This window comes from Papaver somniferum, chromosome 1 (genome assembly GCF_003573695.1).
Source record: "Papaver somniferum cultivar HN1 chromosome 1, ASM357369v1, whole genome shotgun sequence".
In the NCBI taxonomy this organism is placed as follows: Eukaryota; Viridiplantae; Streptophyta; class Magnoliopsida; order Ranunculales; family Papaveraceae; genus Papaver; species Papaver somniferum.
The window spans coordinates 4,835,583-4,847,741 of record NC_039358.1 but is presented as its reverse complement, the minus strand read 5'-3'; the positions used below and the strand labels follow the sequence as shown (position 1 = coordinate 4,847,741).

The following is a 12,159-nucleotide window of genomic DNA, read 5'->3' as shown; positions in this document are numbered from 1 at the left end:
AAATCATCAAAATATGGTTTAAATGGAAGTTAAAGTGGCATGTTCGGTTAGGAATAGTTTAAAAAAAAACTAGTTTTGTAACCGAACATTCTGAAACCAAGAACACGAAGAACACTTTGGTTATCACGAATTTATTTTTTCGTAACCGAACTCCGAGTTCGGTTGGTTCGCAAAAAATAGTTTTAACCAAACTCTTCATTCAAAACCAATATATTGTATTCAGTTGGTTCGCAAAAAATAGTTTTAACCGAACTCCTCATTTAAATCCAATATATTGTGTTCGGTTGATTCGCAGAAAATTCTAAAACTAGTTAGTAACCGAACTCTACCCATAATACAAAATAAAAAAATGTAACCGAACTGTGTTATTTTTCCCATTATGTTGAGTTATGGTTTAACCAAACTTTGCCTACTCTGTTCGGTTTGTTCGCAAAAAATCCTGACAAACCGACTCTTCACTAATTGCATACATGTGGAGTTCGGTTAGATATGTTGTTGGGCTAAAGTTTGCGAACCAACCGAACATTACTCTGTAAATCCTATAAACAAAGTTCGGTAACATGTCTGTTTACCGAACGACTAAAACCTCCATTAAAGAGCGAGTTCGGTAACCTGCGTGTTTGGAAGAAGTAACCGAACTACACTTTCAGATGAGTTCGGTAACCTGTTATTCACATAAGTAACCGAACAAGCCCAAATCTACTTTAAAACTTTACAGTTTTTTGAAAATTTGGAACAATTCAACCAACATTATCTAAGTTTGAAGCATATCTAGGTACCCAAATACCCTTCCTCTGGTTGTGGTTGGTAAAATCCATCGTTTTTCATGTTTTACTTCTTCATCTTCTCTAACTTTACTCTCTCAATAATTCTACTTCTTTAAAAAAAAAAACCCATCTGATTTTTTAATCTCACTAATTATCTTTAACTTAATCATCTTACTAATCATTACACTAACTATTAATAACACTGACTAATCATTACCCGAAATTAATCAAGAGGGTAATTTAGGTATTCATATAAATATCTAGATAAGGGATGACATAAATTTACTTCTAATGTCTTTACCCGAAATAAAATCATGATCCCGAAAAATGGTTCTTAAATTACCACGGAAGATTGTACAACCCACTGGATGAACCTTATTTGATCCAATCCAATTTTACTGGGTCGAAAACCAGTCCAGTTTTCAAAACATTTTACCTCGACAATCAGTCTACCACTGACGTGATAGATGAGTTATTAACGCTTAGGACTATGACGGGCTAAATGTGTCTACTGTTGCAGGTGTTTAGTCCATTATTGTCTTAAAGAAACAAATGTACTAAACGACAAAAATAAATATAATACTTTTTACAGAAATGATCAAATCCACCTATAGAATTTTTTTACAGAAATTAACAAAAAAAATAAGAAGATCAATCTCCTTATAGAATTTCGTAGATATTTTTCTCCGCCTATGACGTTAATTACGCTTCCTACGTAGCTTATATATATACCTCAGGATTGCATTTCTTTATTTGATATCGAGTGAATTAGTTTGGTTTTTGGGTGGTGGTCATAAAATGGCAGCTGAAAATCAAGAACCATTGTTGGAGAAAATATATTACGATAATTGTCCTGGTTGTAAAGTTGATCGAATGAAAGAGACCAAACTTGGGATTCCTTACAAAGAACTTTCCTTCATATGGATTGTTGTATTATGCACTGGTATACTCCCCTCCTTCATACGATCATGTTTGTTAATTTGTTTGTTTGTCGGTTCCCATTCTAATGATTCTTTCTCTTGATTTTTCTTTGTTTCAGCTTTGCCAATATCATCCCTCTTTCCATTTCTATACTTCATGGTATGCAATGATCAACTTGAAAACTAGCAAGCTAGCTATTTCCTGCAAGTTTTCAAGTGTGACGTCAAAAGGATTGTTTGTATAACAGCTCACTCATGGAATTGGTTTGCAAACTAAATTTCGAATTTTTGCACTTGCCTGTAATGTAAAAGATTTTAGATAAATGAGTTGAGGGTTGCACCAATACTTCTTGGGCCTCCCTGTATCGTGTGTCCCCGTATGGACACAGCAAGGGGCTGAACTAGGATGTGGATCTAGGGATGGCTTGGATAAAGTTTATGCATTCTAGGGGTGGCTTGTAACAATTTCAGCTGAATTTGCACGGGAATTTGCTAAGTTACACTACGTATTTTTAAATAAGTTCAACGTTTGGGGGTGGCTTAAGCCAGCCCAAGTCTGGCTATAGATCCGCCACTGGACACAACCAAACATATTCGGACACACCTAAAATACTTCTATCTTATTATAAACTAGGAAACAACTGAAAACTAAAGGTCACCTACCTGTAAGGAAGATTATAGTCGAAAACATGCATGTGTTAGCAGAAATACACTTGTGCAAAACAAATACAGTTGTGTGTTTTTCTCGTTTACATTTCTATATATATCTTAAAAATTGATGGTACTTCAACATACATCGCTGTGTCCCCGTATTATAGTTTTTCAGAATTGCCGTATTGGACACGCGGACACGCCGCTGTGTCGGACACCCGTGGCGGTATTGGTGCAACCCAGGTTGAGGTGTGTTGTGCTCAAAGTGATATAATTAAGGTTAAGGTGATATAACTTGCATTTTGATTTCTTGTGTAGATAAGAGATTTCCATATTGCGAAGAAAGTTGAAGATATTGGATACTATGCAGGATATGTAGGTCAGAATCTGTACATATTTATTAGACAGGCACGACTGAGATATATTTTACAGATCAACGGCCTTGTCTAATCTGTACCATTCAGTGCTAGTAATTCTTTGCATCTACTTGTAATGTTCAGGGTCTGCGTTTATGTTTGGAAGAGTTTTGACTTCTGTTTTCTGGGGAGTTGTAGCGGATCGATATGGTCGAAAACCTGTTATAATGTTTGGTACTTTTTCAGTGTAAGTATTGTTCCAACTTTTGCCTACGAATGACTGACAAATAATAAGTCGACAAAATTAATTGAATTTGGTTGTACGTTTCAGGGTTATCTTCAACACTCTATTTGGTCTCAGTACAAACTTTTGGATGGCAATTGCTACTAGGTTTCTTCTTGGATGCTTTAATGGTCTACTTGGTCCAATGAAGGTAAGTGTGTGCTTGACATGTCATTGTGATTATGTATCTGAATGCTAAAATTTGTCTTTGTTTGTTAGGCATATGCGTGTGAAGTTTGCCGAGATGAATATCAAGCTTTGTCATTGTCGCTTGTAAGAAAAATCGCACATTTCTTTTTCTAATTGTAATTGACATCAACTCCAAAATAATGCTCAATTAAGAACTTGTTTCCAGGTTAGTACCGCAAAGGGAGTAGGGCTAATCCTTGGTCCCGCACTTGGAGGGTTTTTAGCACAGGTACATAATAATCGACACAACTTCACTATTTTACATATTTTCTCGATTAAATTGTGAAGTTTCTGTTAACTCTACTTTAAAACAAAGTTTACTTAATCAAATGACGATGTTGTACGCAGCCTGCAGACAAGTATCCAAGCTTATTTCCTGAGGGATCTCTCTTTGCAACGTATGCGCGCATTTTACATATATTTTTTAATTTGAGACTCGGCTGTCACAATTCTACGTATTAATCGTATTCTTTCCTGTAGATTTCCATATTTCCTACCCTGTCTCTGTATATCAATATATGCCGCGGCTGCATGCATAGCTTGTTTTTGGCTGCCGGTAGGCTTTAACTTAACCCATTAATTAACATTTCTATGTTGACATGTATCTTCCTTGAATAGGTTTTTATGTTGATCTTTTATTATTATTATTCTAGGAAACATTACACATGCATGGTGAATCGAGTGGGAAAGAAAATATAGAAGCAGCAAATTCAAAAGATGCTAAAGAAAGTCTTTGGACGAATTGGCCATTAATATCTTCAATCATTGTATATTGTGTTTTCTCACTCCATGAAACAGCATACTCAGAGGTAATTAAGTTATTTGAGGGTTTCAAAACAAAAGGAAAACACAAAATTGATTAAATAGACCAAAATCAATAATATCTGGGTGAAAAAGACATGTACAATTTGATACTGTCTAAAGGGACGAGAATGTAAAAATAACAAGGATGTAAACAGTTTCATCCTACCTATTTAAAAATACTTTTTTTTTATTTTTAATTTACATCAGGATGCATTTAGTTTCATCTTTGTCATTTTTTAAGTCTAAGCCAGGATAAATCCGATTTCATTCTCGGTATTTTTTTTGTGTCCATTTCACTCATATTAATTTTTACTCGTCCATTAGAACCATGTTTTAAAAATATTTGGACAATTCACCCAATTTCCCAAAGGAAAAATGGTTTTACGTACTCTTGTGTAGCATTCCATGCATGGTTCCATACTCTCGTAATTTTATTCGGATGCTAATACAATTTTCGACAGATATTCTCGTTGTGGGCTGTTAGTCCTAGAAATCTTGGAGGATTGAGCTTTACCACTGAGAACGTTGGCGAAGTTCTTGCAATCACAGGTTTCAGTCTTCTAGCGTTTCAAATTTTTCTGTATCCGGTTGTTGAGAAGATTTTTGGACACATAAAGATAACTCGTGTTGCAGCGGTACGCTCTTAATCAACACCTTTTTATATATAACCGTACGTCAGAGTTAGTTCTACTAGCAAAACTATTTTGATGGTGTTTTACTTTTTTATGGTGCTAAATGCAGATTTTATCTGTACCATTGTTAACAAGTTACACACTAATAGCAAAACTATCTGGGATCAGTCTCGCAATAGCACTAAATTTGGCATCCCTGTTCAAGAATGTTCTTTCTGTAAGTACTAAAATCTCATCTTTATACACAAAGCATAGGAATACAAATAGGTTGCTTTGATTTGCTATTTCATCATTCTATTCGACAAAACTTATATTAATTTGACTGTTAACCTCAGCTTGCCATTATCACTGGAATGTTCATCCTTCAAAACAGCGCAGTGGTCTCTCTCTCCCTTCCTGAAATTTTCACCATACATTTCTAGCTAACGATTCTCGTGAAATCTTCGTACTTACTAGATAATTTTGTGCCTCAATGTTTAATAAACAGCCTCAAAACCAAAGAGGAGCTGCCAATGGTCTGTCAATGACTGCGATGTCTCTTTTTAAAGCGTTTGGTCCAGCTGGTGGTGGTGTTCTGTAAGAACTCGATCCTTTAGTCGTTTTGATTCGTGTTCCTGATATGGTGTTAGTTATGAATGTATTTGTAACCTCATTATGTATAGCATCCATTTAAGCTCCAACATTGTGCTGCATATCTTAATATATTATTCGATCTTGAATTAATTTGTCATTCATTTTCCAGGTTTTCGTGGTCACAAACGCGCATGGATGCTTCATTTCTTCCTGGTCTTAATCTCTTTTGATAGCAGCATGTTCAATTCCATCGCTTCCTTAATATTGAAAGAGTCAATTCATTCAAGCTTAATTTTTATTCCTCTTGTGCAGGCACTCAGATGGTTTTTTTCATCCTAAATGTGGTTGAGGTGATAGGATTACTAATGACCTTCAAACCGTTTCTGACGTTTCGACAAAATCTTTGATAGTGTTTATCTATGCACACTGTCTGTGAAGATGACAGAAGTATTACTGCGTCGGTTATACATTTTATGCTAAGAGCGCACCATTAAGGATTGGTTTATGTGTATGGCGTCTGTGATCTACGATGATCAGTTAAAATAAATAGTTGAGGACATCCTCATCCAAAATAAGATTTGTGCAGACATGTATGTCCACTGTAAAACCGTTATTGTATTGATTAAGAGTGCAGAACTACATTATGCATGTCAAATTATAAATGTCAATAAACATTCCATCATGTTTGCTATTCAAGTCTGTTCCGCTATTCTCTTCTCCATGGCTTGAAATAACTCAATTTTTTATTTTCTATTTTATTTTTTGATCAGAAGAAATAACTCAAATCCATGTAGGCTGATCAGTGGATAAGACCGTCAGGTCAGTGTCCATTGAGTGGGCTCATCCTGGAACCTGATCTGGTTAATTGCAAATTTTATCTCTTCCTCCCAGGCTCGATTTCACCCTATTGTGACCGCACCGAAACAAACATTTTCTTTTTGATGCAAATTTTTTTATCGAAGGATTAGGAAAGTACAGAGTAAAAGTCTTTTTTCCAGACATTACATTCCTGTAAATCAGGTGGAAAAAGATCATAAAATTCAAAGTTGTTACGCTCCTCCCTTGCCTTTTTTTGCAAGGAAATGTGCAACACTATTTCCCAGACCGTGTACTTTCTTATAGAACCAAAAATTGTTGTTTTCTACTTTATTTTTAATATCTGAAACCAGACCCTGATTAAACCAATGAATAGTTGACTCATGTTCATTCACTGAGTTAATTATTGTCTCACTATCTTACTCTAAGATTATTTAAATGACACACAAAGTATCTGCTCATTATTTTATTTTATTTTATTTTTTATTTTTTTTTGCTAAGAAAGACATCATTGCATTAACAAAAAAGAGAATTATAGACAACATTCAAGTTGTCCTTCCTAATAAGAGAGTTCAAAAAAGTAGGAAAGGAGACCCAAGGACCCTTAAGACTGATTTTTCTAGCCCGACGTGCAAGTTGGTCTGCTAGAGAGTTATTTACCTGCTTAATATACATAATTTTAAAAGACAAAGAACTGGAAAGTAAACTCTGACAATGTTCAAGAAGATCCACACTTCTCCACTCCACATTAGAACTGTCTCCATTCACAAAATTCACCAGTTGGAGACAATCACTAACAAAAACAACTTTGGGAAGATTCATCTCTTCTGCCCAAGAGATCGCCAAAATTAGAGCAGAAACTTCAGCACCTACTACATCTGGAATCAACCCAAAATCCGAGCGTGAACTTCTTACATTTCCTGCTACATCACACCAGATAACACCAACACCCATTTTAAAATCTTTATACGATCCATCAACAAACATAAAATGATCCACTTCAGAAATTGGGATCTTAACATCACGACTAATACCAGAAGAGCGTAACTGAGGAGTGATATAGGAACTAATCATTCTCTTGATATCCATAATGACCCTTTCCAAATCAATGGAGACATTTCTGAAGAGAACATCACACCTCAACTTCCAAACACACCACATAACAACAACACCAACACTAGGCCAAGAAACTTTAAAGGGAGAAATTCCAAGAGCAGAATCATGCCAATATAGAAAAATATCATCAATCCACTCCAAATCAATCAAAGTAAGGTGTTGTAAAGAAAGCCCAAACCAAATATGAGAGACAACATGGCAGTTAATAAACAAATGCATAACAGTTTCTTCATGAGAATGACAAAGAGGACATGTCACATCCACATTCGGGTTATAAATATGAAGTAAAGAGTTAACCGGAAGCATATGCGTAAAAATTTTCCACAAAAAGAACTTAATTTTCGGCAAACAATCAATACCCCAAACTTTTCTCCGAAAAGCAGAATCAACAGAAGAGCAAGAATCATTCATATAGACTGTATAGGATGATTCTATTGTGAACTTTCCATTTCTAGTATGAGCGCACATTAGAGTATCACATTGATTATGGTTTAATCTAATAGACCTAATCCTAGTTACTTCTTCAGGAGAGAACAAAGAAAATAACAGAGCAACATTCCAACAGTTATGATGATAGTCAAAGAGTTCATTAAAAAATATATACTTACTGTGACCGGGATGAGAAGAAACTGGAGGATTTCTATACCCTGGAATCCAGTTTGAACTCCAAATATAAGAGGAAGCCTCATTATTAATTTTTACCACTTAATTTTCCTTAATGAACTGTAATCTATTTACAATGCCTTTCCAAATCCAAGAAGAAGAATTAACAGCCTTATCAATTTCTAACAGATTCCGATAAGGAAAATACTTGTCTTTTAAGAAGGATAAAAGAAAATTGTTCGGATTTTTCAATAATCTCCAACCAAGTTTACAGATGAAGACCCTATTTGTAGCATAAGTATTCCTAATACCTAAACCACCACTCAATTTGGATTTTCAAATATCACCCCAAGAGCGAAAATATGTAGCATGCTTAGGGTTCTTTTTAGACCACCAAAAAGTTCGCTGAATAGAATCAATTTTAGAAGTAACAGTTTTCGGAAGCGGAAAGCAAGCCATACGATAAACAGATAAACTAGACAACACATGCTTGGTAACAATATTTCTTCCAGCAGCATATAAGTTAGATTTCTTAGAGGAATTCAATCTGGAATAGAAGTTGTCAATGAGAAAGTTAAAAGATTCGTCTTATCCTTACATATGAATAAGAGTTCCTAAATATTTTTCAGAACTACTAAGGAACTTCATTTTAAGAGTTTTAGATAAGATTTTAATATGTCTATGATGCATTTTACTACTAGTAATAAAACCAGATTTTTCAAAGTTAATCGCCTGACTTAATGCCTTAGCAAAAACATTAATAACCTTAAGAATATTCCTAGCATAGGTGACTGAAGCTTTGGCAAACATCATACAATCATCTGCAAAAAACAGATAAGAAATAGAAGGACTATTTTTCTTGAATTTGAAACCCTGAATCAGTTTCTCTTCTTCAGCTCTAAGGAGCAACTGGATAAAACCTCCATACAGGGAATAAAGATATAAGGCGAAAGACAATCACCCTGCCTAATGCCCCGAGTAGGGAGAAAAGTCTCACCAGGAGAACCATTAACCAGAACCGAGTAAGACACCGTGCTAATACACTGGTAAATCATCTTACACCAATATTCAGATAAACCAAGTTTTTGAAAAACAACAAGTATGAAAGACCATTCCAATATATCAAATTCTTTAGAAAGATCAAGCTTTGTAGCTAAATGACCATTTTCAGAAGTTTTATTTTTCTTTTAAAGGAATGAATAATGTCATGCGTTATAACAATATTATCATGAATCTGACGATTAGCAATAAAAGCAGGCTGAAATGGAGAAATCAGGGATAGTTAAAATCTTAGAAATGAATTTATACACACAATTTGATAAACTAATAGGTCTGAAATCATGAGGGGAGGAAGCATTCTTGATTTTGGGAATTAAAGTAATGAAGCTGAAATTGGTTTGTTTAAGAATACATTTATTGGTAAAAAATCTCTGCGCATGACTGATAACATCAGAATGAACAATGTCCCAATTATCCTTAAAGAATCGAGCCGGGAAACCATCCGGACCCGAAAAACTCCAGGAAGCCATCATATTAACCGTATCCATGATTTCTTGAATCGAAGGAGTGGCAGTTAAAGAGGTATTAACATCTTCAATTATAATGGTTCTAACAAACCTTAAATCTTCTTCAATATCAAGATTACTAGGGTTGGAGTAAGTATAGATTTTCTTAAAATGCTTAGAAAGCAAACCAGCTACTTGTTCTCTGTTTTTCTACCCAATTGCCTTGATCATCTCTAATAGTGTGAATGGTATGATACATATTTCTTAGATTAACAGTATTATGAAAAAAATTGGTATTCCTATGATATTGAGTAAAGTAATTAATCGTATATTTTTGTTTGTGGAAACTATGTTCGGTTTCATACCAGATATCAAGTTGTTTGGAGTAATTCAAAATATATCCTCCTATCTGAGGAGAATAAGGAAAAGCTTGAAGTTTTTCTAACTCAGAATTTAACCTTCCTATAGTTGTTTTAATGTGTCCAAAGGAATTAATGTTCCATTTCGCTAAATCATTCTTCACATTACTGAGTTTATTAACAACAACAAAAGCTGGAGAACCAATCACCCTTTTAGGCCACGAATTATGAAGAACATTTTTAAATTCAGGATTAAGATTCCAACATTAAAAGAACTTATAAGGAATGTTAATATTCCTCTCATAATGAAAACACTTAACCATGATAGGACTGTGATCAGAATAAATTCTACCTAAGTTGGTGACTCTAGTTTGAGGAAGGGAAGATACCCATTTATCATTCATAAAGCCCCTATCCAGCTTCTCAAATATCAAATCTAAAGGGTTTTTGAATCTTCTATTACACCAAGTGAAAGGATTGCCATAAGAAAACACTTCATTCGTATTCATCTTTCAAAGGTTTTCTCTAGCAAAATTAGGAGGAAAAGAACAATCAACATTACCTCCTTGTTTTTCAGATCTATGTAAGATAAAATTAAAATCTCCTACTAATAACCAAGGATTGTTGTTATTATCAAACATATCACTCAGAAAGTTCCATTGGTTTCTCATGGCAGCCAAATTTAAAGACCCATAAATAAAAGAAATAACATAGTTATTGATTGCAGGCGTAATGTCACATAAGATATGAATCATGTTTAAAAAACTACCTATCACTTCAATACTTGATTTTTCATAATAACCAAAAGAAAGACCACCCGATTTACCAACAACAGGAATGAAAGTCCAAGCATCAAAAGGCAAGTGATGAGTGTATTTTCTAACTGTATCAGCATCAACCATAGTTTCTAGAAGACATACACTATCTAATTTATATTTCCTAACAAGATTAAACAGATGTCGCCATTTCTTATCATAACAACAACCATTTATGTTCCAACACAAGAACTTCATTTTTTGAATAAAAAGAAAACCAGCTCAAAAGGATGAAAATTCAATAGCAAAAGGAAACAACGACAATAAAAACAAAATGGGAGATAAAAAGATAGTGTGAACTAAACAAACAGAATTAACTGTAATAGAAAGGGTAAATATGAGCTTAAGATAATTACTTACGAGATCATGAGCAGAGGAGGTTTCAGCTGCCATAGAGTCAGAGTCCAACATCATGAGATCTATTTCCTTTTCAAATTCCTCATCAGTGACAACAGGTTCAGGAGGAAGAGAAGATAACGGAGTCGGTTCAAGGACAATAGTATCTTTAAAATCATCATTATGACCAATATTACCCATAAAATCATTTCCTGAGCTAAGGGACATAAATTATTCTGAGGAGTAATTCATTTCCGAAGCAGAGCTAAAAATAAAACCCGAAGAGGAGACCACAGTTTGAGAAAAGGAGGAAGATGAAGTAGACCAGAACACATTCCCTCCAAAAGAACCAATATAAGAGGACTCCCCTAAGCCCCCAACATGAAAAGAAACATCTAAAGGCGGGGTAAAAGGGGGCAAAGAAGATACAGGAGGCCAATGAGGGGTAGGCTTTAATGATGAAGAAGTAGCAAAGGTGGTAGAAACTAGGGAACCAGATTCAAAGGCAGTCATAGGTCTTTTACCTTTTCTATCATAAGTAGTACCATTGAGACCAAGTGAAATATTATCAAAAGGCGACCAATAACTCGAGGAGTTCAAAATAGTAGGTGCAGGCAAAGACAGGCCAGGATTTGAAGGCTCCCTAATAGACAGAGCAGAAACTGTAGGCATAACAGAGGAGAAAGTCTGAGAAGAGAATGGCGAACTTCTGTTACCTAAGACCCCCGAAGGCTGACTGAAAAGGCAGACGTCTTGGATTGTACTTGAAGAGAGGAAGCATCAATAACAGCATTAACAAATCTTGTCGCCTTGGAGGTCACACCACCAGCTTGATTCACCATCACATTTGTAACAACAACATGAGTAGCTCGAGGGGATGGAGCAGGAAGGGCTCTCACATAGATTATCGTCTGAATCTCCTTAATTTTTTCTTCATCATGGTAGAGTACAAAGAATTTCTTGCAAGCACGAAAAGGAAGCTTTGGATAAAAAGCAGTCATACAGTAAGTTTTACTATTAGTATTTAAAACTACCTTTCTTTCCAGAAGAAAAGTTAAATGAACCATAATCTTAGCTTCATAATTATTTCCAAAAGGGGTATCAACTGTGACAAAAGTACCTATCTGATCCAATACTTCTCTAGACTTTCCTTTGTTAACCAAATCTGTCGGTATGGTAATTTGAACTGGCATTAGGGTAGTTTCCCAAACCAGATCAAACACAGACTCCAGATTGCCTAAAGGTTGAACTACAAAAAGCTGCCCAAACAATAAGGTAGGTCTAGTTGCAAATGCTATATCTATCTTAACTCTTCTTGAACATAACAACAAACAAATTTTGAATACCCATTCCTTGGACATAAGGTTTTGGAAGCTTAAAATCTGGAGAGTTAATGGTCCAGATTCTGTTGAGATGATGTTTCACTGAAGTTTT

General features: G+C 35.0%; 2 protein-coding genes across 3 annotated transcripts; one reads left to right on the top strand and one right to left on the bottom strand.

Moving 5' to 3' along the window:
• The first annotated feature begins 1,403 nt into the window (after positions 1–1,403).
• Positions 1,404–5,888, top strand: LOC113278056 (protein ZINC INDUCED FACILITATOR 1-like). Of its 2 annotated transcripts, XM_026526994.1 has the most exons (16): positions 1,404–1,710; positions 1,807–1,847; positions 2,657–2,717; positions 2,839–2,941; positions 3,026–3,128; positions 3,197–3,250; positions 3,333–3,395; positions 3,515–3,564; positions 3,647–3,722; positions 3,820–3,975; positions 4,432–4,605; positions 4,712–4,819; positions 4,938–4,982; positions 5,090–5,178; positions 5,345–5,388; positions 5,488–5,888. In XM_026526994.1, the coding sequence occupies exons 1-16, from the start codon at positions 1,566–1,568 to the stop codon at positions 5,580–5,582; spliced, it is 1,407 nt and encodes a 468-aa protein (XP_026382779.1). In that variant the 5' UTR covers positions 1,404–1,565; the 3' UTR covers positions 5,583–5,888. The 2 variants fall into 2 exon arrangements, with proteins under 2 accessions (XP_026382779.1, XP_026382786.1); XM_026527001.1 differs by lacking the exon at positions 4,938–4,982.
• A 635-nt stretch (positions 5,889–6,523) lies between these two features.
• Positions 6,524–7,518, bottom strand: LOC113278893. The gene is made up of 2 exons (XM_026527802.1): positions 6,652–7,518; positions 6,524–6,550 (listed from the first exon to the last, which is right to left on the bottom strand). The coding sequence occupies exons 1-2, from the start codon at positions 7,516–7,518 to the stop codon at positions 6,524–6,526; spliced, it is 894 nt and encodes a 297-aa protein (XP_026383587.1).
• Between the last annotated feature and the right edge of the window lie 4,641 nt (positions 7,519–12,159).

Coding starts and splice junctions, on each gene's coding strand:
- LOC113278893 (XM_026527802.1), bottom strand. CDS start 7,518: ATGAATGATTCTTGCTCTTCTGTTGATTCTGCTTTTCGGAGAAAAGTT. Junction 6,551..6,651: donor AAATTATGTATATTAAGCAG/GTAAATAACTCT, acceptor CTCTCTTATTAG/GAAGGACAACTTGAATGTTG.
- LOC113278056 (XM_026526994.1), top strand. CDS start 1,566: ATGGCAGCTGAAAATCAAGAACCATTGTTGGAGAAAATATATTACGAT. Junction 3,251..3,332: donor AAGCTTTGTCATTGTCGCTT/GTAAGAAAAATC, acceptor ACTTGTTTCCAG/GTTAGTACCGCAAAGGGAGT. Junction 5,389..5,487: donor GGATGCTTCATTTCTTCCTG/GTCTTAATCTCT, acceptor CCTCTTGTGCAG/GCACTCAGATGGTTTTTTTC.